This window comes from Pseudorca crassidens, chromosome 2 (assembly GCF_039906515.1).
Source record: "Pseudorca crassidens isolate mPseCra1 chromosome 2, mPseCra1.hap1, whole genome shotgun sequence".
In the NCBI taxonomy this organism is placed as follows: Eukaryota; Metazoa; Chordata; class Mammalia; order Artiodactyla; family Delphinidae; genus Pseudorca; species Pseudorca crassidens.
Window position 1 is genome coordinate 56,662,725 of NC_090297.1, and position 25,971 is coordinate 56,688,695.

Genomic DNA, 25,971 nt, shown 5'->3' on the forward strand with positions numbered 1-25,971 from the left:
CAAGTAGAGCTTTCCCAGGGCAATCATTTCCCACTATATATAGGATCCCTTGAGTCACTTTTAGTATTTCTTAATGGAGCTGACAGCATAGAGAAGCCTAACAGTCTCTGCACAGTCACTCCCAGAATTAGAGCTGCCGAATTCTCCCTAATTCTTGGGCTTTCCATCCCCCACCTAGTCCCTTGCTCACACATGGATCTGGATTTTTGAAAATGTCAGAAAGCATATTCTAGATGGAAGGATAGTCTAGGAAGTAGGAAGAGCATAAGCAAAAGCGAGTAAATATATCTCTGGGAGAGTGTGTAATTCAACTTGGTTAGAGCATAGATAAGTGATCCTAGCTTAGAAGGTCAGGTTCAGACTATACCATAAGGACCTTGACTACCCAACAGATCAGTTTGAACTTTCTTCTGTCTACAATGGTGATGTATTAGAGGATTTGACACAGGAAAGTTCAATTACACTTTGTATTTTGTGCTGCAATTAAAAAAAAAAAAAAAGAAGTTCTTTGAAAAGTGCCTTGAGTACCCAGCAGACATGATAATCCCACTGCAGGAATTATTAAGGGATGTTTCCTGCCCTTTTCTGTCATATTTTTTCCCAAGCTAACAATGAGATTTATAGCTTGTGCATCAGAACTGTTAGCCTAAAAACAGAAAGAAAAAACAAATCAACTATTCCCAAACTAAATTTTCCTCATAAGAATAAAAGTTGCTTCTATTTTCATTAAATAATAAATGGCCTTAAGCAACTCTCAATTCTATATTAAAATAGTTCCTAAGTTCTAAAACCTGCATGGAGAAATGGAAAGAGTATCATGGCTTCTTTGTCTGGAGTAGAATGGTCATACTCCAGAATAGAGTTTTACAAATTGTTGAAGAATATTCAAAAAGTGACTCATTTATAAAATTGAGAAGGAAACATGCAAGAAACTTATCTAGACTGCATAAGTGTAGTGGCTTTTATTTGTCCAAGTAATGCTACGTTATTGAGGTGGCACAGAACACAGTACATCCATCTGTGAATCAGAAATATGTGAGGCATAAACACTACGTGAAGAGCCCTCTGTCCTTTTGATTACTGAAACTGATGTTTTGGTTTGACTGGGTAATTTACCAGTAAGTTAAGATAATTGAGTCTTAAAGAGGAAATCCATGTTGAGAGAATTGGTTGTGAAAAGATAAAACGAGGAAATGGGATTATTGACAGAAATGAGAAAAAGTATTCAGGGGATGTCTTTATCAAATAAATCAGCCCTTCAAATGACTTGTTTAACTGTTTGTGAGTGGGTCAGTCAAAGCACTGGGATGTAGGAGAAGCAATTGAAAGGAAGAGAATGCTTTGGCAATGTGTTTCCTCAGTACTGAAATTTGGAGGCAATGATTGTCGCTGTTATTGAAAAGCTGGATTTGTAAAGTAACAATGCCCTTTCCAAAATAAGGAGTCATGGGCTTCCCTGGTGGCGCAGTGGTTGAGAGTCCGCCTGCCGATGCAGGGGACACGGGTTTGTGCCCCGGTCCGGGAAGAACCCACATGCCGCGGAGCGGCTGGGCCCGTGAGCCATGGCCGCTGAGCCTGCGCTTCCGGAGCTCCGCAACGGAAGAGGCCACAGCAGTGAGAGGCCCGTGTACCGCAAAAATAAATAAATAAATAAATAAGGAATCATGAATGGGAATTGATATCTGAAGAGGAATATGAATTCACATTCATTTAAAAAATTAAATCTTCTCTATCTACTTCAAAACACTGATCCTGTAACTCTCTTTTGAAAAGATTGCCCTGGGAAGAAAAGCTGAAGCCTGTCCTAGTGATTTAGGGCTCTCATTCTCCATGTGAGTGTCAGGTGTGAGGTAAAAGGATCCTCAGTTCCCCAAGGAGATTGTACTTGTAAGGCCACCTCCCAAGCCTGACTGATCCCGCCTTAACCTTGGCTTTGGGGAAGGAAGAGAGGGACTGCCTGCCTATCCTGATGAGGGCAAGCTGTGACCTGCTCAGAGGCATTTGGTTTAAATTACAGGAAGATTTAATTTCCCAAAATAATGGCAAAGAACAGCAAAGCCTGGAGACTTTGCTTAAGCTCTAATAGAATCATGATACCATTTATTTTTGGAATGTTGACGTTTCTGAAACTCTTCAGATGCAAAATCAATGCTAAGTAGTTTTATATAAATTGGATGCATTTTATATAAAATTACCACCAGAGCTGAGGACAGTGATTCACAAATGCAGTGCAGACAGTGTCTCGAATACCCTGGAAAGCACAGTCTGGGCCCCTCTCTGGAAGCACCTGGCGTCCATACCACATTTTCAAATGTTTGTCCTTTAAATAGTCTTTGCTCCTCTTGCGGTTTCCAGCTTTGTCCAGTTAGTGAGCTTCTCGGCCATTCATTGTACTATTCCTATAATCATCATTGTTTTAAACACATTAGTGAGTCATTACTGAACAGGTAATATTTTATACCATGATAAGAGCAATGATCAAATCACATAGGAAATGAATGTAGATAAAGAAAACAGATTTGTGAGCTGAGCCCAGGGACTCTCCCAACATGTAGGGTTTGGGAAGAGATTAAAGACTTAGGGAAGTCAATGAAATAGGATGAAAACCAGGAGAAGATGATATCTTGAAAGTCAAAATAAGAGAAAGATTATGTCAAATGCTCCTGACCCTTTGAGAAAGATGATGTCTGAGAATTGATCATTGGTTTGGGCACTGATAATCTTGACAGAAGGAATTTTGTACAAAGTGCTTTGGACCAAATCTTGATTATGATGTGTTAAGAATTACACAGATGTCGAAGAAATGGAGACAGCCAATAAAGGCAACTTTTTGAAGTGTTTTGTTTTAAAAACAGTGCAAAAAAATGAGAAAATAAGTGGAGGGTCACAAGTGGTAATCACAAATTTTTTTTTAGTTCATTCCTTTTTATTGCTAAGTGGTATTCCATTATATAAATATTTTATAATTTGTTTATTCATGAACCTTTACATTTAGGGTGTTTCCAGTTTTTATTATAACAAAGCTGCAATGAATATTCAACATAGACTATCATATCATCTATGAATATAAACAATTTTACTTCTTCCTTTCTAATATAGATACTTTCATAACTTTGTCTTGCCTATTGCACTGAATAGAACCTCTAGTAAAATGCTGAATAGAAGAGATAAGAACAGACATTTCTTTTCTGCTAGTTTTAGTGGGAAATAATTCAGTCTTTCACTCTTAATGGTTTGTATTTCTGTGGTGTCTGTTGTAACTTCTCCTTTTTCATTTCTAATTTTACTGATTTGAGTCCTCTCCCTCTTCATCTTGATGAGTCTGGTTGATGGCTTATCAATTTTGTTTATCTTCTCAAAGAACCAGATTTTACTTTTATTGATCTTTGCTATTGTTTTCTTTGTTTATTTCATTTATTTCTGCTCTGATCTTTATGATTTCTTTCCTTCTGCTAACTTTGGGTTTTGTTTATTCTTCTTCCTCTAGTTCCTTTAGGTATAAGGTTAGATTGTTTATTTGAGAGTTTTCTTGTTTCTTGAGGTAGGCTTGTATAGCTATAAACTTCCTTCTTAGAACTGCTTTTGCTGCATCCCATAGGTTTTGGATTGTCGTGTTTTCATTGTCATTTGTCTCCAGGTATTTTTTGATTTCCTCTTTGATTTCTTCAGTGATCTCTTGGTTATTTAGTAACGTATTGTCTAGCCTCCATGTGTTTGGGTTTTTTACATTTTTATCCCTGTAATTGTTTTCTAATCTTATAGCATTGTGGTCAGAAAAGATGCTTGATATGATTTCAATTTTCTTAAATTTACTGAGGCTTCATTTTTGACCCAAGATGTGACCTATCCTGGAGAATGTTCCATGTGCACTTGAGAAGAAAGTGTAATCTGCTGTTTTTGGATGGAATGTCCTATAAATAACAATTACATCTGTGTGATCTATTGTGTCATTTAAAGCTTGTGTTTCCTTATTTATTTTCATTTTGGATGATCTGTCCATTGGTGTAACTGAGGTGTTAAAGTCCCCCACTATTATTGTGTTACTGTCGGTTTCCTCTTTTATAGCTGTTAGCAGCTGCCTTATGTATTGAGGTGCTCCTGTGTTGGGTGCATATATATTTATAATTGTTATATCTTCTTCTTGGATTGATCCCTTGGTCATTATGTAGTGTTCTTCCTTGTCTCTTGTAACATTCTTTATTTTAAAGTCTATTTTATCTGATATGAGTATTGCTACTCCAGCTTTCTTTTGATTTCCATTTGCATGGTGTATCTATTTCCATCACCTCACTTTCAGTCTGTACGTGTCCCTCGGTCTGAAGTGGGTCTCTTGTAGACAGCATATATATGGGTCTTGTTTTTGTATCCATTCAGCAAGCTGGTGTCTTTTGGTTGGAACATTTAGTCCATTCACGTTTAAGGTAATTATTGATATGTATGTTCCTATGACCATTTTCTTAATTGTTTTGGGTTTGATTTTATAGGTCCTTTTCTTTTGTTGTGTTTCCCACTTAGAGAAGTTCCTTTAGCTTGTTGTAGAGCTGCTTTGGTGGGACTGAATTCTCTTAGCTTTTTCTTCTTTTGTGGTACGCGGGCCTCTCACTGCTGTGGCCTCTCCCATTGTGGAGCACAGGCTCCAGACGTGCAGGCTCAGCAGCCATGGCTCACGGGCCCAGCCGCTCCACAGCATGTGGGATCCTCCCGGACCGGGGCACGAACCCTTGTCCCCTGCATCGGCAGGTGGACTCTCAACAACTGCGCCATCAGGGAAGCCCTGAATTCTCTTAGCTTTTGGTTGTCTATAAAGCTTTTGATTTCTCCATCGAATCTGAATGAGATCCTTGCTAGGTACAGTAATCCTGGTTGTAGGTTCTTCCCTTTCATCACTTTAAATATGTCATGCCACTCCCTTCTGGCTTGTAGAGTTTCTGCTGAGAAATCAGCTGTTAACCTTATGGGAGTTCCCTTGTATGTTATTTGTCGTTTTTCCCTTGTTGCTTTCAATAATTTTTCTTTGTCTTTAATTTTTGCCCGTTTGATTACTATGTGTCCAGCGTGTTTCTCCTTGGGTTTATCTTGTATGGGCCTTTCTGCACTACCTGGACTTGGGTGGCTATTTCCTTTCCCATGTTAGGGAAGTTTTCGACTATAATCTCTTCAAATATTTTCTTGCATCCTTTCTCTCTCTCTTCTCCTTCTGGGATGTTGTTGCGTTTAATGTTGTCCCAGAGATCTCTTAGGCTGTCTTCATTTCTTTTCATTCTTTTTTCTTTATTCTGTTCTGCAGCAGTGAATTCTACCATTCTGCCTTCCAGGTCACTTATCCGTTCTTCTGCCTCAGTTATTCTGCTATTGATTCCTTCTAGTGTAGTTTTCATTTCAGTTATTGTATTGTTCATCTGTTTGTTTGTTCTTTAATTCTTCTAGGTCTTTGTTAAACATTTCTTGCATCTTCTTGATCTTTGCCTCCATTCTTTTTCTGAGGTCCTGGATCACCTTCACTATAATTATTCTGAATTCTTTTTCTGGTAGGTTGCCAATCTCCACTTCATTTAGTTGTTTTTCTGGGGTTTTATGTTGTTCCTTCACATGGCACATAGCCCTCTGCCTTTTCATGTTGTCTATCTTTCTGTGAATGTGGTTTTTGTTCCACAGGCTGCAGCATTGTAGTTCTTCTTTCTTCTGCTGTCTGCCCTCTGGTCTATTTTATTATTATCTAATAAAAATTTAGTGCTATAGATTTCCCTTTAAGTACTGCTTTAGCTGCATCCCACAGATTTTCATATGTCTTGTTTTTTGTTGTTGTTCTTAATAAATTTATAATTTTATTAGGAAGATACTGTGGCTATTTTGAGTCAGGCAGATCTGGTTTCAAATTCTAATTTCAAAAAGGTCTACATACTGTTTCCCTTGGACAAGCTCCTTATCCTTTCTTCTTTTTTTTTTTTTTTAGCGTCTTTTTAGACTATAATTACTTTATAGTGATGTGTTAGTTTCTGCTTTATAACCAAGTGAATCAGCTATACATATACATACACCCCATATCTCCTCCTTCTTGCATCTCCCTCCCACCCTCCCTATCCCACCCCTCTAGGTGGTCACAAAGGACTGTGCAGATCTCCCTGTGCTATGTGGCTGCTTCCCACTAGCTATCTATTTTACATTGGTAGTGTATATATGTCCATACCACTCTCTCACTTTGTCCCAGCTTACCCTTCCCTCTCCCAATGTCCTCAAGTCCATGCTCTATGTCTCCATCTTTATTCCTGTCCTGCCTCTAGGTTCTTCAGAACCATTTTTTGTTTGTTAGATTCCATATATATGTGTTAGCATATTTTTTTTCTCTTTCTGACTTACTTCAACGCTATATGATAGACTCTAGGTCATCCATCTCACTACAAATAACTCAATTCTGTTTCTTTTTGTGGCTGAATTTCATTGTATATATGTGCCACATCTTCTATATCCATTCATCTATTGATGGACACTTAGGTTGCTTCCATGTCCTGGCTATTGTAAATAGTGCCACAGTGAACATTGTGGTACATGATTCTTTTTGAATTACAGTTTTCTCAGGGTATATGCCCAGTAGTGTGATTGCTGGGTCATATGGTAATTCTATTTTTAGTTTTTTAAGGAACCTCCATGCTGTTCTCCATAGTGGCTGTATCAATTTACATTCCCACCAACAGTGCAAGAGGGTTCCCTTTTCTCCACACCCTCTCCAGCATTTATCGTTTGTAGATTTTTTGATGATAGCCCTTCTGACTGGTGTGGGGTGATACCTCATTGTAGTTTTGATTTGCATTTCTCTAATGATTAGTGATGTTGAGCATCCTTTCATGTGTTTGTTGACAATCTGTATATCTTCTTTGGAGAAATGTCTATTTAGGTCTTCTGCCCATTTTTGGATTGGGTTGTTTGTTTTTTTGATATTGAGCTTCATGAGCTGCTTGTATATTTTGGAGATTAATCCTTTGTCAGTTGCTTCATTTGCAAATATTTTCTCCTATTCTGAGAGATGTCTTTCATCTTGTTTATGGTTTCCTTTGCTGTGCAAAAGCTTGTAATTTTCATTATGTCCCATTTGTTTATTTTTGTTTTTATTTCCATTGCTGTAGGAGGTGGCTCAAAAATGATCTTGCTGTGATTTATGTCATACAGCATTCTGCCTGTGTTTTCCTCTAAAAATTTTATAGTGTCTGGCCTTTCATTTAGGTCTTTACTCCATTTTAAGTTTATTTTTGTGTATGGTGTTAGGGAGTGTTCTAATTTCATTCTTTTACATGTAGTTGTACAGTTTTCTCAGCACCACTTATTGAAGAGGATGTCTTTTCTCCATTGTATATTATTGCCTCCTTTATTAAAAATTAGGTGACCATATATGTGTGGTTTATCTCTGGGCTTTCTATCCTGAACCATTGATCTCTTTTTCTGTTTTTGTGCCACTACCATACTGTCTTGATTACTGTAGCCTTGTAGTATAGTCTGAAGAGTGGAAGCCTGATTCCTCCAGCTCCGCTTTTCTTTCTCAAGATTGCTTTGTCTATTGAGGGTGTTTTGTGCTTTCATAAAAACTGTGAATTGTTTTGTTCCAGTTCTATGAGAAATGCCATTGGTAGTTTCATAGAGATTGCATTGAATGTGTACATTGCTTTGGGTAGTATAGTCATTTTCACAATGTTGATTCTATCAATTCAAGAACATGGTATATCTCTCCATCTGTTTGTATCATCTTTAATTTCTTTCATCAATGTCTCATAGTTTTCTGCATACAGGTCTTTTCTCTCCTTAGGTAGGTTTATTCCTAGGTATTTTATTCTTTTTGTTGCAATGGTAAATGGGAGTACTTTCTTGATTTCATTTTTAGATTTTTCATCATTAGTGTATAGGAATGCCAGAGATTTCTGTGCATTAATTTTGTATCCTGCTACTTTATGAAATTCATTGATTAGTAGATATCTGGTAGTGTCTTTAGGATTCTCCATGTATAGTATCACATCATCTGCAAACAGTGACAGATTTACTTCTTCTTTTCCATTTGGATTCCTTTTATTTCTTTTTCTTCTCTGATTGCTGTCACTAAAACTTCCAAAACTATGATGAATAATAGTGGTGAGAGTGGGCAACCTTGTCTTTTTCCTGTTCTTAAGGGAAATGGTTTCAGTTTTTCACCATTAAGAACGATGGTGGCTGTGGGTTTGTGTCATATGGCCTTTATTATGTTGATGTATGTCCCCTCTATGCCTACTTTCTGGAGGGTTTTTATCATAAATTGGTGTTGAATTTTGTCAAAAGCTTTATCTGCATGTTTTGAGATGATCATATGGTTTTTATCCTTCAGTTTGTTAATATGGTGTATCACATTGATTGATTTGCATATATTGGTGAATCCTTGCATTCCTGGGATAAACCCCACTTGATCATGGTGTATGATCCTTTTAATGTGCTGTTGGATTCTCTTTGCTAGTATTTTGTTGAGGATTTTTGCATCTATGTTCATCAGTGATATTGGCCTATAGTTTTCTTTCTTTGTGATATCTTTGTCTGGTTTTGCTATCAGGGTGATGGTGGCCTCGTAGAATGAGTTTGGGAGTATTCCTCCCTCTGCTGTATTTTGGAAGAGTTTGAGTAAGACAGGTGTTAGCTCGTCTCTAAATGTTTGATAGAATTCGCCTCTGAAGCCATAAGGTCCTGGGCTTTCATTTGTTGGAAGATTTTTAATCACAGTCTCAATTTCAGTGCTTGTGATTGATCTGTTTATATTTTCTATTTCTTCCTGGTTCAGTCTCTGAAGGTTGTGCATTTCTATGAATTTGTCTATTTCTTCCAGGTTGTCCCTTTTATTGGCATTTAGTTGCTTGTAGTAATCTCTCATGATCCTTTGCATTTCTGCAGTGTCAGCTGTTACTTTTTCATTTCTAATTCTATTGATTTTTGTCTTCTCCCTTTTTTTCTTGACTAGTCCGGCTAATGGTTTATCAATTTGTTTATCTTCTCAAAGAACCAGCTTTTAGTTTTATTGATCTTTGCTATTCTTTAATTCATTTCTTTTTCATTTATTTCTGATCTGATCTTTATGATTTCTTTCCTTCTGCTAACTTTGAAGATTTCTTGTTCTTCTTTCTCTAGTTGCTTTAGGTGTAAGTTTAGATTGTTTATTTGTGATGTTTCTTGTTTCTTGAGGTATGTTTGTATTGCTATAAACTTCCCTCTTAGAACTGCTTTTGCTGCATCCCATTGGTTTTGGGCCATCATGTTTTCATTGTCATTTATTTCTAGGTATTTTTTGATTTCCTGTTTGATTTCTTCAGTACTCTCTTGATTTTTTAAGTAGTGTATTGTTTAGATTCCATGTATTTGTATTTTTTACAGATTTTCCCTTGTAATTGATATCTAGTCTCAAAGTGTTGTGGTCGGAAAAGATACTTGATATAATTTCAATTTTCTTAAATTTACCAAGGCTTGGTTTGTGACCCAAGATATGATCTATCCTGGAAAATGTTCCAGGAGCACTTGAGAAGAAAGTGTATTCTGTTGTTTTTGAATGGAATGTCCTATAAATATCAATTAAGTCCATCTTCTTTAAAGTCTCATTTAAAGCTTGTGTTTCCTTATTTATTTTCATTTTGGATGATCTCTCCTTTGGTGAAAGTGGGGTGTTAAAGTCCCTTAGTATGATTATGTTACTGTCGATTTCTCCTTTTATGGCTGTTAGCATTTGCATTTTGTATTGACGTGCTCCTATGTTGCGTGCATAACTATTTCAATTATTTTACCTTCTTCTTGGATTAATCCCTTGATCATTATGTAGTGTCCTTCTTTGTCTCCTGTAATAGTCTTTATTTTAAAATCTATTTTGTCTGATATGAGAATTGCTACTCCTGCTTTCTTTTGATTTCCATTTGCATGGAATATCTTTTTCCATCCCCTCACTTTCAGGCTGTATGTGTTCCTAGGTCTGAAGTGGGTCTCTTGTAGGCAGCATATATACGGGTCCTGTTTTTGTATCCATTCAGCCAGTCTGTGTCTTTTGATTGGAGCATTTAATCCATTTACATTTAAGGTAATTATTGACATGTATGTTCCTATTACCATTTTCTTAATTGTTTTGGGTTTTTTATTGTAGGTCTTTTCCTTCTCTTGTGTTTCCTGCCTAGAGAAGTTCCTTTAACATTTGTTGTAAAGCTGGTTTGGTGGTGCTGAATTCTCTTAGCTTTTGCTTGTCTGTAAAGGTTTTAATTTCTCTGTCGAATCTGAATGAGATCCTTGCTGGGTAAAGTAATCGTCATTGTGTTTTTTCCCTTTCATCCCTTTAAATATGTCCTGCCACTTCTTCTGGCTTGCAGAGTTTCTGCTGAAAGTTCAGCTGTTAACCTTAGGGGGATTCTGTTGTATGTTATTTGTTGTTTTTCCCTTGCTGCTTTTAATATTTTTTCTTTGTATTTAATTTTTGATAGTTTGATTAATATGTGTCTTCATGTGTTTCTCCTTGGATTTATCCTGTATGGGGCTCTTGCACTTCCTGGACTTGATTAACTATTTCCTTTCCCATATTTGGGAAGTGTTCAACTATAATCTCTTCAAATATTTTCTCAGTCCCTTGCTTTTTTTCTTCTTCTTATGGGACTCCTCTAATTCGAGTGTTGGTGCATTTAATGTTGTCCCAGAATTCTCTGAGACTGTCCTCAATTCTTTTCATTCTTTTTTCTTTATTCTGCTCTGCAGTAATTATTTCCACTATTTTATCTTCCAGGTCACTTATCCGTTTTTCTGCCTTAGTTATTCTGCTATTGATTCCTTCTAGAGAATTTTAAATTACATTTGTTGTGTTGTTCATCATTGTTTGCTCTTTAGTTCTTCTAGGTCCTTGTTAAACGTTTCTTGTATTTTCTCCATTCTATTTCCAAGATTTTGGATCATCTTTACTATCATTACTCTGAATTCTTTTTCAGGTAGACTGCCTATTTCCTCTTCATTTGTTTGGTCTGGTGAGTTTTTACCTTGCTCCTTCATCTGCTCTGTGTTTCTCTGTCTTCTCATTTTGTTTAACTTACTGTGTTTGGAGTCTCCTTTTTGCAGGCTGTAGGTTCATAGTACCTGTTGTTTTGGTGTCTGCCCCAGTGGGTAAGGTTGTTTCAGTGGGTTGTGTATGCTTCCTGGTGGAGGAGACTAGTGCCTGTGTTCTGGTGGATGAGTCTGGATCTTGTCTTTCTGGTGGGCAGGTCCGCATCCGGTGGTGTGTTTTGGTGTATCTGTGACCTTATTATCATTTCAGGCAGCCTCTTTGCTAATGGGTGTGGTTGTGTTCCTGTGTTGCTAGTTGTTTGGCACAGGGTGTATAGCACTGTAGCTTGCTGGTCGTTGAATGGAGCTGTATCTTTGCCTTGAGAGGGGGATCTCTGGGAGAGCTTTCACCCTTTGATGTTACGTGGAGCTGGGAGGTCTCTGGTGGACCAATGTCCTGAACTCAGATATCTCACCTCAGAGCCCAGGCCTGACACCCAGCCAGAGCACCAAGACCCTGTCAGCCACAAGGCTCAGAAGAATAGGGAGAAAGAAAAACAAAGAAAGAAAAGAAGGAAGGAAGGAAAGAAAGAAAGAAGGAAGGAAAGAAAGAATAAAATAAAGTTATTAAAATAGAAAATAAATAATTATTAAAAATAAAAAAATTAAAAAGTAATAAAAAAGGAAAAAAAAGAAATAAAAAGAATGAAGGAAGGGAGCAACCAAACGAGAAAACAGATCCACCAATGATAACAAGCACTATAAACCATAGTTAAAAAAAAAATGGACAGACAGAATCCTAGATCAAATGGTAAAAGCAAAGCTATACAGACAAAATCACACAAAGAAGCATACACATACACACTTACAAAAAGAGAAAAAGGAAAAAAATATACATATATTATTGCTACCAATGTCCACTGCCTCATTTTGGGGATGATTTGTTGTCTATTCACGTATTCCACAGATGCAGGGTACATCAAGTTGATTGTGGAGATTTAATCCACGGCTCCTGAGTCTGCTGGGAGAGATTTCCCTTTCTCTTCTTTGTTCGCACAGCTCCTGGAGTTCAGCTTTGGATTTGGCCCCACTTCTGCGTGTAGGTCACCTGAGGGTGTCTTTTCATCGCTCGAACAGGACAGGGTTAAAGTAGCATCTGATTAGGGGGCTCTGGCTCACTTAGTCCAGTGGGGGATGGGTACAGAATGTGGGGTGAGCCTGGAGGGGCAGAGGCCAGCGTGATGTTGCAACAGGCTGAGGCATGCCGTGTGTTCTCCCGGGGAAGTTGTCCCTGAATCATGGGACCTTGGCCATGGTGGGCTGCACAGGCTCCCAAGAGGGGAGGTGTGGATAGTGACCTGTGCTTGCACACAGGCTTCTTGATGGCTGCAGCTGCATCCTTAGCATTTCTTGCCTGTCTCTGGGGTCCACACTGATAGCCGTGGCTCACTCCCCTCTCTGGAGCTCATTTAGGTGGTACTCTGAACCCCTTCTGCTCGTGCACCCCAAAACAATGGTCTGTTGCCTCTTAGGCAGTTCCAGACTTTTTCCCAGACTCCCTCACAGCTAGCTGTGGTGCACTAGCCCCCTTCAGGCTGTGTTCACACAGCCAACCCCAGTCCTCTCCCTGGGATCTGACCTCCGAAGCCAGAGCCTCAGCTCCCAGCCCCCACCCGCCCTGGTGGGTGAGCAGACAAGCCTCTCAGGCTGGTGAGCTCTGGTTGGCACCAATCCTCTGTGTGGGAATCTCTCCACTTTGCCCTCTGCACCCCTGTTGCTGTGCTCTCTCTCCTCCGTGCTCTGAAGCTTCCCCCCTGCCACCCACTGTCTCTGCCAGTGAAGAGGCTTCCTAGTGTGTGGAAACTTTTCCTCCTTTATAGCTCCCTCCCAGTGGTGCAGGTCCCGTCCCTATTCTTTTTTTTTTTTTTTTTTTTTTTTGCGGTACGTGGGCCTCTCACTGTTGTGGCCTCTCCCGCTGCGGAGCACAGGCTCCGGACGTGCAGGCTCAGTGGCCATGGCTCACGGGCCTTGCCGCTCCGCAGCATGTGGGATCTTCCCGGACCGGGGCACGAACCCGTGTCCCCTGCATCGGCAGGCAGACTCTCAACCACTGCACCACCAGGAAAGCCCCTGTCCCTATTCTTTTGTCTCTGTTTTGTTTTTTTTTTTCTTTTGCCCTACCCAGGTACGTGGGGAATTTCTTGCCTTTTGGGAAGTCTGAGGTCTTCTGCCAGCGTTCAGTAGGTGTTCTGTAGGAGTTGTTCCACATGTAGATGTATTTCTGACGTATTTGTGGGGAGGAAGGTGATCTCCACGTCTTACTCTTCAGCCATCTTGAAAGTCTCCTTGCTCCTTATCCTGATATGTCATGTTTTTATATTTATTCAGTTAAAAATACTTTCTATTTCTCTTTTGATTTTATCTTTAACTCATGAGTTATTTAGAATGTTTAGTTTCAAATATATGAAACTTTACTAGAGATCTTTCTGTTATGATTTCTAATTTAATTTCACTCTGAGCAGAAAATATACTTTGTATGACTCAGATTTTTAAAAACCTATTGAGACTTGTTTTATGGCCTAGAATATTATCTATCTTGGCAGCATATAGTTGGGTCATGCTCTTTTATCCATCTTGAAAATGTCTGCCTTTTAATTGTAGTATTAAGACCATTTACATTTAAGGAGACTGTTAAGGTGGTCAGCTTTAAAGCTGCTATGTTGCTATTTGTTTTCTATTTTTCCTATCTCTTCATTATGTGCTTTTTTCTCTTTTTCTGCTCTGTTTTGGGTAATTAAGTGTTTTGTGCTTCCATTTTATTTCCTTAGGTATAGCTCTACATTTTTTTTTAAATTTAATGGTTACTTTAGGGATTCTAGTGTAAGTTTTAGCTTACCACGATCTACCTTCAAGCAGTACATATAGTATAATATCTTTTCCACAATATATTTCCATTTCTCCCTTCTTTGCCTTTGTGCATTTATTGTTATATGTCTTACTTCTACATGTGTTATAAACATCACAATACATTGTTATTATTTTTGCTTTTCAGTCAGTTATATTTTTCAGATATTTTAATAAGAAGCAAAATATTTTTCATTTCATTGTGTAGATTCAGATTTCCATCTGGTATTATGTTTCTTCTGCCTAAAGGATTTCCTTGCTGCTGTACAAAATGGAAAATGATGATGCATGAGCAAGTAAAGTAACATAGTCTATGAATAGGGGGAAAGGGTAGGGTTCAGAACAGAAGACTTCAGATATAATCATGGAGATTTATTGATAATAACAAGAGGAGAGACTGAGCAGATATTTACTGATGTGAGTGAGTTGGTTGAATTTGTTAATGGTTCCAATCCAACTGGGTTTAAATCCAAGATCCACCATCCAATAGCTGAGTGATCTTCAGCAAAATTTTTACACCCTTTGAACTTCAGTTTTCACATCCATAGAATCAAGTTAACATCTTCCCCACAGAGTGATATAGCAATGAAATGAGTTAATGTCCACCAAGCACATAACATGTGGCCCAGCTCACAGTGAGTGCTCTATACCTATGAGGAAAAAAAATGTGTCACTTTTCTTAGCTTTACTGCCTAAGTCAAGAAGAAAAGATTCTGTGACCTCATTTTTCTACCTCTACTTTCTCTTACCTTCCTCCTCTCACCCCCCCCACCTTCCTTTCTAAAAGAACATATTTAAAACTCAAATACCAGGCTGTCTGCAGGTGCAGTGTTCAAGACTGATAACATTTGGAGGCCAGATGTTAACTGATGTAAACACTATTAAGTGCTCTGTAGACCAGAGGCTGAGGCAATGATTTCCAATTTTACGATTATTATTTAAGTTAATAGCAAACCATACTGCCACTCCTTCCACCCCCTGACTCCACCAAAAGGGAGGTATATAGCCTATTCATTCTCAAGAGAATATAATTTTTTGAAATACAAAGTTCTTGAAACATTAAGTAATGCCATTTCACAAACTTAGGACTGGAAATGCAGCCTCAGTGCAGACCTCATCACCTACATGAAGCTCTCTCTGAAAGGTCAACAACTTGTGAAATTTGATCTCAAAACTAGTCTCATTTTCTGAAATAAGCCCAGAGTAATAATCACAAAAAATGCTTCAAACCTCTAACAAGTTTTTATGCCAACTGATGTTTTAAATTTGAGCTTCCTAAGCGTTATTGTGGGTGCTATGCCAATGACAGGAAATCAATAAGTGAGTCCTTCTCCTAATGAAGAAGAGTTGCTTTTAAAATAGCAATTAAGTTGGATCTTTATGAATCAGTAAGTTGATTGTTGGTGTTTAATATACTCACACACTCATTCATTTATTCACTAATCCATTGAATAGACATTGGTCCAGGACTAGCAATATGTGCCAAGCACATTGCCAGGCACTAGTTAATACATTGGTAAACACAACAAATGATCCTCATGGAGCTTGGCGTTTTATGCAAGAGGAAGAAATTACAAAAATAATGAACATAAAAATAGATGTAGCAAAAAGCTGTAATAGTACTGTGATGTAAAAGGGCCCTACTTAAACAATGGGTTGGGGAAGGAATTTTTATGAGGTGACTTAATCCGAGGCTTAAAGAACGAGAAGAAGGCAGCCATACAAAGAGTAGAGGAGATAATAAGCAGAGAGCAGCATTTATTCATTCATTCAACAAATATTTATTCAGCACTTTCTATAAGCCAGGAACTGTTCAAAGCAAAGAAAATATACCAGTGGAAAAAAAACACACATGCAAAATTGCTGAGGTGGGAAGGGATTTGGCATGCTTCTGAAACAAAAAGGAAGCCCTTGAAGATGAATCATACTGAGCAAAGGGGAGTGTGGCACAAGATGAGGTTGCAGGGGTGGCAGGGGCAATACTATGTAGGGACTTTATGCTAAATGCAATGACATGATTTGCTGTGTGTGTTAAGAGATTGCTCTTGCTGTTATGTGGAGAAGGGTTTGGAGGATGGAGCGGGGGTGGAAGCAAGGAGGTTCATAGGGTGGCTATGCTAGTTCAAGTGAGATTTTAATTCCCTGAAACAGTGATGGCAGCAGAGATAGAGTGTACAGTTTTGATGTAGGAGGGAAAGGACTTTCTGGCCAACTGAAAAAGAAGAAGGGGGGTTGAGGAAGGATGTAAAATCATGGATGATTCAACTGACTAGATGGTGGCTTAATTTACCACAATGAGGGAGACTGGGTAAGTGGATGGAGGTTGGTGGGGCTTACTAGAGGAGGTTTGGGCTAAAGATTAAAATAAATTCAAGTTTCCTGGCCCATGTTTTAAACAATTAAATCAATACAAAAGTGAAATTCAGTGTCTCATGGGGTTAACATGTCCCCCATCACTGGAGTATATACAAACATGCTAAATGACCATTTATCTACAATATTTTAACTATAGATTTCAAGCAGAATTCTGAAACAGATTTCCAGATGTTATGTGAGAACTTATAAAAGAAAGAAACAATTTCTTGAAACCATCATTCGTTGAGTAAGAAATGGTTTTCCTAGATTGATCTCATTTCTCTCAAAGGTAGTTTCACTTGCCTCTCAGCCACTGGAAGCTGGTACCATATATTTTAATAAATATTTTATTTAATTATTAGAGTTTATTATTGGCAGGGCTACCAAACTTATAAATGAGAGTATTTTTATTTTGTTAAGAAACCATTTGAATATATTTTATGGTAACCTTTTAGGGAAATTGGAGAGAGTAGGCTGAAAAGTATTGAGCTAGTAGGATAATTTGTACATCCAAAGTGCAATTTTGTCATTGGGTTCCTTCCAATCTCTATTTCCATACCCTTTTAAGCCAAAGAATTTTGTCAAATGATATTTAGGTTTGAATGTGGTGCCTTCTATTAAGCTAGTGATTTAATTTTCCTCTTCCCTGCCCTCCCCCCCCTTTCTGAGTTGAGTTAGGTGCTCCATTGTCTCATACAATGAGACATACAATGTCTCCATACAGTGCAGCTATCTCTGCACTGATATCTATCTATTGATATGAATCACTGTCCTATAGGAAGTGACCTTTACTGTTAAGAGTTGTCCTAGCTCTTAGAAGGTTTTAGTGGATGAAAGTGTGAGAGTGGGTATATGAAATTTCAGCCATAATTATAAAACATAGAGAAACACACACTTTATAACATTCCTATTTCTGAAAATTATTTTTTACCTGGAAATAGATGGGCAGAACACTTTGTAGAGAGGTTAGAAATAATAATGTTCTTATAATTATGAGGTAGAATTGTTTACATTTGGTCCTGTTTTCCTTGTGCATCAAATTACATAACATAGGAAAAACACAGTGTGAAGTTATTAAAGGATCATTAAAATATGCTCCTAAGCATTTGAAACAACGATTTTTTTAAATGACCCTCATTTTATAATCCCAGTAGAAAAATTAGGTATTGATATTACTTATTTGTTTATGCATTTCCTTAGTGAAATGTTAACACCCTGAGAAAAGATCTCAAACAACAAATAAAAGAACTTTCAACATAGAGTCCTCAGCTAAAGGAACATCAAGAGGAACATTCATGGCATTTCCATCCACCATCAACATCAAGAGATGAGGATGATCATTGCCAGATAGGATCATTTGCCTTCTTCTTGGGCTTGATGCCCTATGGAAGGTATTCCAGCCATTCTTTGCAGGTGGTATTTGGTATTTGGTAGCAACCCCCTGGTTCTTCTTTATGGAGCTGGCTTTTAGAGGTGATCACAGTAGAGGGCAGGAGATGACTCCGTGTCTCCACACCACTTACACTCCATTTTGTTGGAGAAGTCTGTGCTGTCTGTGGTGGGCATCAAAGAGGAGCTAGAATAAGGTTCCTGGTCTCGAACCATTTATTCCTTCATTTTTTTTTATTCATCAGACATTTGCTAAGTACCTCTGATAGGCAGGACCCTTAGCAATGGGATAAATAATATGAAAAAGAGGTTCTGTGTCTTTGAGGAACACAGCCCTTTGGGGGCAAACTAGAACACTTACTTACAATTATTCTGGACAAGTGTTATGGTAGAGATATATCAATAGATAGATATCAGTGCAGAGATAGCTGTATGAGACAATGGAACACCTAACTCAACTCAGAAAGGGGCGGGGCGGGCAGGGAAGAGGAAAATTAAATCACTAGCTTAATAGAAGGCACCACATTCAAACCCAAATATCATTTGACAAAATTCTTTGGCTTAAAAGTGTATGGAAATAGAGATTGGAAGGAACCCAATGACAAAATTTACTACTACCTCTATCAGGTCTCAACTCAAATGACAGCATCTGAGGAAGATGGGTGGTGCACCCGGTGTAAAGCAATAGACAGTCTACGAGGCTGTGTAGAGTGGGCCTGCTGACCACCCAACCTAGAAACATTCTTCTCCGAACCTGTTTCTACCATACCATTATGCTTTATCTTCCCCATAGCATGTATCACTTTCTGAAATCATCTCACTTGATTTATTTATTGTCCATCTCTCCCCACAAGGACCTTGTCTGTCTTATACATTGCTGAATTCTCAGGCCTAGAACAGTGCCTTGTTTCATAATGGATGCTAATAAATATTTGTTCAGTGAATGAGTTACCGTTAACAATGTAAAACCACATTGAACCACACTTGAGAACTGATCTTCTATTTCTAAAATCTCGTAACATGTTTAATCTCAGAGGCATCTCAAAGATCATCTAGTGATTCATTTCTTCATTCATTTCAGTGGGGAAAGACTAAGGCTTGGGGGCCAGAATATGGGGAGTCCCTGTTTCGCGGCAGTTATTTCTTCACAGAGCGGGAGCTGGAAGCCAGGGCTCCAGAATCTCAGGGCTCTTCGGGATTACTCTGCTCCCTCTGGTTAAACTTCTCTGTGGGGAAAGCATCTTTGGATTATTGCAGTGGATGTAATTTTCAAAGCCCCTAGGAAAAAAGGAAAGCAGTGGGAAGATGCTTCTGGAATTCAGATGAGCTGAACATCATAGCTCTCCTTCCTATTCTACGGGAGGGAAGTCAACACTTTGGAACTGGATTCTTAGGGCAAAACTGCGATATTCTGCCATAACTGTGGCCAGAGGAGGTCTGCCTGCTTTCAGCTGGGACATGGGCTCTACATCATGCTGACTATGATTTTGCACAGTTAAGTCCTTCATTAGAAATTAAGACTGGCTGCAGCCTGCAGCCATTTATTATACAAAGGTGGGTCACTGTCATTGTGGGTAAAAATGAATGCCCCTGTGCAGCTGCCTCATCTATAGGGACCAGGTTGCACATTGAGGTGATGGCCAATGTAAGTATATAAGTGAATGGTTATTTTTATCCAAGTGGTAAGAAAGCATTTGATGATGTTAGTTTCTGAGTATAATTGAGGGAAATAGTTTCCAACAGAATTTTAAAGAAACAGCATTTTTTCACAAATATACCACCGCCCAAAAACACACACATACACACACACTGCACACCCATACACCTTATGATAGACAAAAAAGTTCTCCAAAACTCGTGGGATGGAGTTCCTGGCATACTGAAGGGAGGATGGAGAAAGAGGACCCTATTGACTCCATTTGGGGACTCCTCTGAGATCTGCCAGAGGTTTTAATCCAAATAAAAATGGCTTTTTGTCAGATAAGAGATATAAACTGGTGAGATTCTCACATTCATTCAATAAATATTTGTTGGATGCCTTCTGGTGTGAAACTCAGTTCTGGGCCCTGGGAATACAAAATGAATAAGACTTAGTCCCTGCTTCAAGGTCACAGTCTACTGGAGTGAGAGAGATAATGTAAACAGAGACATACAATCCAGCTGGTAGGTTCTGGGATCAAAAAGAGTCTGTGAGGCCATGGAGAAGAGGACCCTGGGCACAGATTGCAGGATGAAATTAAAAGAGGTCACACTTGAGAATTTTTCAAATGAAGTTTCACACTTGGGAGGCTTCTGTTTCCTCCTTTTGAAATGGGGGGAAGAGAATCAGCCCAGAGTTGTGAGAATTCGACAACATATTACCTAGAGAAAGAATGAGTTGTCAAAGAAAAGTCTCCTCTGATTCAGAAATGAATGATTCCTAGGATGTTGCTTCATAACTCTTTGTTACATAAATTGAGGTATGTGCAGGTAATTGGGGATCAGGAAACAACCACTCTGGGGACAATTGCAGGCAATTCTGCAGCCACCTGGCTTAGTTTGAGTTCTTGGAAATAGAGCTTCTCTTCGTTTAATAAAAGGTTTCATGTACACCTTGTGATTCTGTTCTTTATCCCTGACTTTTCCTGCCAGGCTTATGAATAAGGCTTCAGTCCTATTTCTCCCTCGGAGACTGGCAAGCGGCCCTACCTGCTCCAGCTGGAGGCTGGGCAGTGGAGGCTGGGGAAGCTGTAGATGTCTTCTGCCGCCTGCTGGCTCCCTCTTAGCACCAGTGCAGGGCTGGCTTTGCATGGATTCCTAGGCAATGGAGTCCACCAGGAGAGAAAGTGGGGCAGAGAATGTTCCTGCTTTTATTAAAAAGAAAGAGACGAGAAGATGGCAGACAGAAGCTGGTATAGGAGGGCTTTTCCCATCATGGGGGTTTGTGTAAAGACATCACCATCTCAAACATCTAAGCCAGTGACTTTTGTATATAAGTTTGTTTTGTTCAGGGAGAACACAGCTGTGCTTTTTATTTATTTATTTGTTTGTTTGTTTGTTTATTTATTTTGCGGTACGCGGGCCTCTCACTGTTGTGGCCTCTCCCGTTGCGGAGCGCAGGCTCCGGACGCGCAGGCTCAGCGGCCATGGCTCACGGGCCCAGCCGCTCCGCGGCATGTGGGATCTTCCCGGACCGGGGCATGAACCCGCATCCCCTGCATCGGCAGGCAGACTCTCAACCACTGCGTCACCAGGGAAGCCTTATTTTTATTTTTAGATCATTGTCTCACAAAGCTTATCAAATAAGTTAATGCCGCATCTGTATAGATTCATTTGAAGGAAACAGAAGAAACCCCTGCCAGTGGGAATTGAGATGAGGGTAAGGAGGCAGGAAGAGGGAAGGGACAGGAGAAACATTTCATAGTAAACTGACTTTCATTGGTTCAGCTGACATTTTTTGATAGACCTACTATTTACAAGGCTCCAATCCAGTTGCCTGGGATACAAAAGTGAGTAATATTGGGTCCCTTCTCTTTAGGAGATAAGAATCTATCGGGGAGCAGCTAAATAAGTGGATAATTAAGTAAATGGAAAATTAAATAGCGATTACAAGTACTGTGATCAGGTGCTGCTGTAAAGGAGTCTAGGAGAACACAGAAGAGGAGTACATATCTAAATTGAACTGGTAGCTGCAATGTTAGAAAATATTTACTGGAGAAGGTGGCACGAGCTGAATTTGAAGTAGTGATCGATTAGAGACAGTGGGGAGAAGGGCGTTCCAGCTACGGGGAGCACCACCTCTCACACACAGCATCACCCACTACCACCGCTGCCTCAAGAAGCTGAGACCTCTAGAATCAAAGCGGGAGAAAGTTGTTAAAATATTAGGTCTTAGACAACAAGCAATTGACTCAGTCCAGGGCGATCTGCTGAGGCAGGCAGAATCACAGGGGACAGCAGCATACAGAATCCTGGACGTCAGAGAGCAGGACTTGGGGGTGGGGGGAGTGTCTCTGATCCTAGAAAAAAGGCCACTTTCAATACTGTTTCAGTCCCTATGCTGGCTGTGGGCAGGTCCCATCAACTATTCAGAAACTTGTGCATGACATCCTCTCAGTCTATCTGAAACTTCTCAGTGACGTCATCCGAATGTTGAAGTAACTGTAAGCTCAAAGGTATCACTTAAAATGTTATTTAAAATTAGAAATTCAGTGACCCACAATAGGGAAAATGCCTGAGGAAGTTCGGCACAAATTCTGGATGAACCATTAAGTTCCATGGGCATGGAAAATGATAATTCTGAAAACTGCACACTATGAGAAAAAAAATCACGATTCAAGCCTGCAGGAAAAATATTAACACTCAGAAGGAAAATACTAACCTGCTAATATTTTTTCTCTATTGTTTATATTTTATATAACATTTTTATTTACTTTTATAATAGTATTTTTTAATATAAAGAAGCCTAAAAGTGAAAAATGAGTGCTGATTAAGGCAGGGCCAAAAATTACTCTAAATAAATAATGACCCCATTTGTATGTTCGCTTCCGATATTTCAGATTCTGTTTTTTCCCTAATTGTATTTCAGTTTATGCGGCATGTTCGTTTTGCTTGTTAAGCCTGTCCTCCGTCTTCCCCTTGCCCACTCCCCTCTTCCCACCCTGGATCTGTGGGACGTATTGTGATGTCTGCCCACTAATTTTGCTGTGACTGGAGCTGGTGTCTGGTTGGTGATTCATGTTTGTTCCTAAGTTGTACATCTGTGTTGGTTGCTTTGAAACAGTGCCCCAGGGAATATGAAAGGCCATTTGTCTCCCTGAAACTGCTTCTTTGCCCCAGAGAATTCTTCCTTGGCTTTTTCTGAATTCCCGCAAGCTCTTCTATGAGTTTAGGCAGGGTAAAGAAGAAAGAAAAAAGAAAAAGAAGAAAACAAAGGAAAGCAGCATGGAGGGAGTTTTAGTGTCCGGGCCTAGTCCCTGTTTACCTGGCAGGACTAAACCTCCTGGTACTCCTGCTAACACTGGGGGCAGATGCTTTGTGACATCTACATAAAGGGTAATACTTGTGGACTTACTTTCTGCCCACTAGGAATGCCTGCAGCAGGAAAGAGGGCAGAGTGAGCCTTGGTGGAAACCCTCAATGGAAAATGTTCTGAGAGCTTGGTAGGCATACCCACTTGGCACCTCTTCTAAGATTTTAGCACAGATATACACAGCAGTGGCATTCATAATATGTAATGACTGGTACCACATGGGCACAGACCACCATGCTGAAGCTAGAGGCCCCCTGCTGTTCCAGTCATCAGCAGATCCTGGACGGTCTGGGGCAGTGACTGGCTGCCAACTGTTACAAAAGCATTTCAGGGACTCTCCTGGCTGTCCAGTGGTTAAGACTTTTCCTTCCAGTGCAGGGGGTGCAGGTTCAATCCCTGGTTGGAAAGCTGAGATCCCACATGCCTCGGGGTTAAAAAAACCAAAACATAGGGCTTCCCTGGTGGCGCAGTGGTTGAGAGTCCGCCTGCCGATGCAGGGGACACGGGTTCGTGCCCCGGTCCGGGAGGATCCCACATGCCGCGGAGCGGCTGGGCCTGTGAGCCATGGCCGCTGAGCCTGCGCGTCCGGAGCCTGTGCTCCGCGATGGGAGAGGCCACGGCAGTGAGAAGCCCACGTACCGCAAAAAAATAAATAAATAAAACAGAAGCAATAGTGTAACAAATTCAATAAAGACTTTAAAAATGGTCCACATCAAAAAAAAAAAAAAGTATTTCAATGTTTTAATAGCCATAAAGGCTGTACAGATAGATACCAAATGAATTACAACATGATTACTCATGAAATTTCAAAGCTTATTTATGCTCACTCTTTTTTTTTTTTTTTTTTGCGGTTCGCGGGCCTCTCACTGTTGTGGCTTCTCCCATTGCGGAGACGCGCAGGCTCAGCGGGCATGGCTCACGGGCCCAGCCGCTCTGCGGCATGTGGGATCTTCCCGGACCGGGGCACGAACCCCTGTCCCCCACATCGGCAGGCGGACTCTCAACCACTGCGCCACCAGGGAAGCCCTATGCCCACTCTTAAGCTTTATGTAGTCCCATCTTTACCTTTTAAGAGCCTTCCCTCTTTGTCCTTAAAAAGAGTTCAGAGCCAGCATCAAGTCCTAGTTCTACAAGCTCTGGGTGGCACAAAGGAGTCCTTATCCACAAAGGAGCTCTTTTATTTTGCTCAGCAACTAGTACAGATCTCACCCAAGGAAACTGTGCAAGTCAGCTTACGTTATATTTTCACTTGCTGCAATGTATTTGCCTTACAACATAGCTCTACCTCCAGGCAGGCTGGCAAACAGGCTGAAATGTGTGAGTGATTGCCCACCTGCCTGCTTGCCTGCAGTCTCTGAAAGACAGTCCCATCCCAGACCGTGAGCCTGCTGTGAAAATCCATCTGCAGTACCGTGAAAGCCCAAATACATACATTGGGTTGTTATGGCTCTTCCTTGTTCTCTTAACTGGAGGTTCTCACTTGCTGCTTCTTATCAGACACCTGGAGTTTGTGGGTTGGCTAAAAGCAGCTTCTCGGAATGGTCTCCAGGGAAGGATTATGACCCTGAATTCTTTCATTTCTTCTTTCCCTGTTTCAGTGAAACCTACAGCCTCTGGGTAATTTACTGCCTCCCCTGTCTTCATCCAAGGTAACAGCCAAGGTTGCTCATAATCCGATTGACTCTCTACATACCAAACACACGTTTCGCTTCAATATAGAGACTGAGGGGAAACTGCACTCAGTGATCAAGTGAGCCGTTCTGGAGTTCTGTGATTACTGAAGTCTGAGGTTGTCGAAGCCTGAATTGGAAGACTTGGGTCTTGCAATTCTTACTGTACAGTTACTAGCCTGTGATTTTGAGCTGGTGTTTAAAATCTCTCTAAGCCTCATTTTCCTCAAATGTAGACTGAGATCACAGGGTCGTGATAAGGGTTGTAAATGGAATGATAGATCAGAAAGCAATTTATAAACTAAAAAAATATACGCAAAATCCACCCCAAGAGAGAAGGCTATAAGAACTAGTGAACGAAAAGAACCACAAATGTAGAAATAAATTATGGCAGCTGGATGAGTATAAAGGAAGCCCACTGCTGTGGTCCAGCTTGGAAAAGAGAGCATCCTTAGCCCCGTACCTTCTCCAACACCTTTCTGCAGAGCTTTAGTCAGAGAGCAGTGAGTGGTCTAGAGAAATACTAGGCAAGAGGGTTACTGTCAATCTGAGGCTAAGGGAGGTTGTGCATGCAGGAAAAATGCATAGGGGATGGTGGAGAGCATGGGAAGGACACAGTGCCTAAAGTAACACCAGGACCAGGAGAGAGAAAACAACAGCCAAAATGTCTACTGCTCCCACCTGTGTGTTCATTGATCAGAGCTTGTTCAAATAATTCTGGACTTGAGGGTACCTTTCCAGAGTGAGGTAGACTGACCAGAAATCTCAATGGCACTCCTCTGCCAGAGTCAGTAGCTGTATCCTCCTCCAGAGAGAAAGCGCTGCAACCCTGGAGGGCTATTCGGCATTACTAGATTAATTAAGTCATTGTGTGTGCTTAAACTTGGATATGAATATTAAGTGTCAGATTGGGCCTCCGGTTTAATCAGCTAGTGCATGTTTTCAGGATAGCACTTTGTTCCTGAAACATTCAGAAATGTGCACATTGTATCGTTAATGAGACTGTGATATTTATTTATGGCAGGAAGAAGCCTCCCAGCTAAGAAGACTCATTCAAGTGACAGTTGAGTGTCTGGCACTTAGAGCTGTGTTAGATGCTATATCTGGAGTCGCTTATTATCAACAGTTTATTTTATGAATTTGTCAATGTTGCTCATGACACTGAAAGGCCATGGGACTTTGCTCCCAGGGTCAAATCCTGGCTCCAGTCTCTGCGGATGACTGAACTTCTGTGGGACTGTTCCGTTTGTATAAAATGAGAATGACTGCAACTCAGAGCTATTTGGAGCCTTAAAACTTTCCATGAAGTGTGAGGTGCTATGTAAAGTGCCTGGCACGCATGGGTTCTCCATGTATGTATGTCAGATGCCCTTCTCTATGTTTCTCATGTGACCACTTTTCTTCTTTCTCTTTAAGCTTTGATGTGGAAAATGGCCCTTCCCCAGGTCGGAGCCCGCTGGATCCCCAGGCCAGCTCTTCCTCTGGGCTGGTGCTTCATGCCACCTTTCCCGGGCACAGCCAGCGCAGAGAGTCCTTTCTCTACAGATCAGACAGTGACTATGACTTGTCACCAAAGGCGATGTCGAGAAACTCTTCACTTCCAAGCGAGCAGTAAGTACGAGCTGTCTGGCTCCC

At 40.2% G+C, this 25,971-nt stretch overlaps 1 protein-coding gene across 4 annotated transcripts in view; it reads left to right on the forward strand.

Annotated features, from left to right (window-relative positions):
- PDE4B (phosphodiesterase 4B) overlaps positions 1 to 25,971 on the forward strand; it is a 596,404-nt gene that overhangs the window by 428,075 nt on the left and 142,358 nt on the right. For all 4 annotated transcript variants that reach the window (XM_067726455.1, XM_067726457.1, XM_067726456.1 and 1 more), the window contains one exon: positions 25,753 to 25,947. In XM_067726455.1, the coding sequence (XP_067582556.1) occupies positions 25,753 to 25,947 (195 nt within the window). The remainder of the gene's footprint in view (positions 1 to 25,752; positions 25,948 to 25,971) is intronic.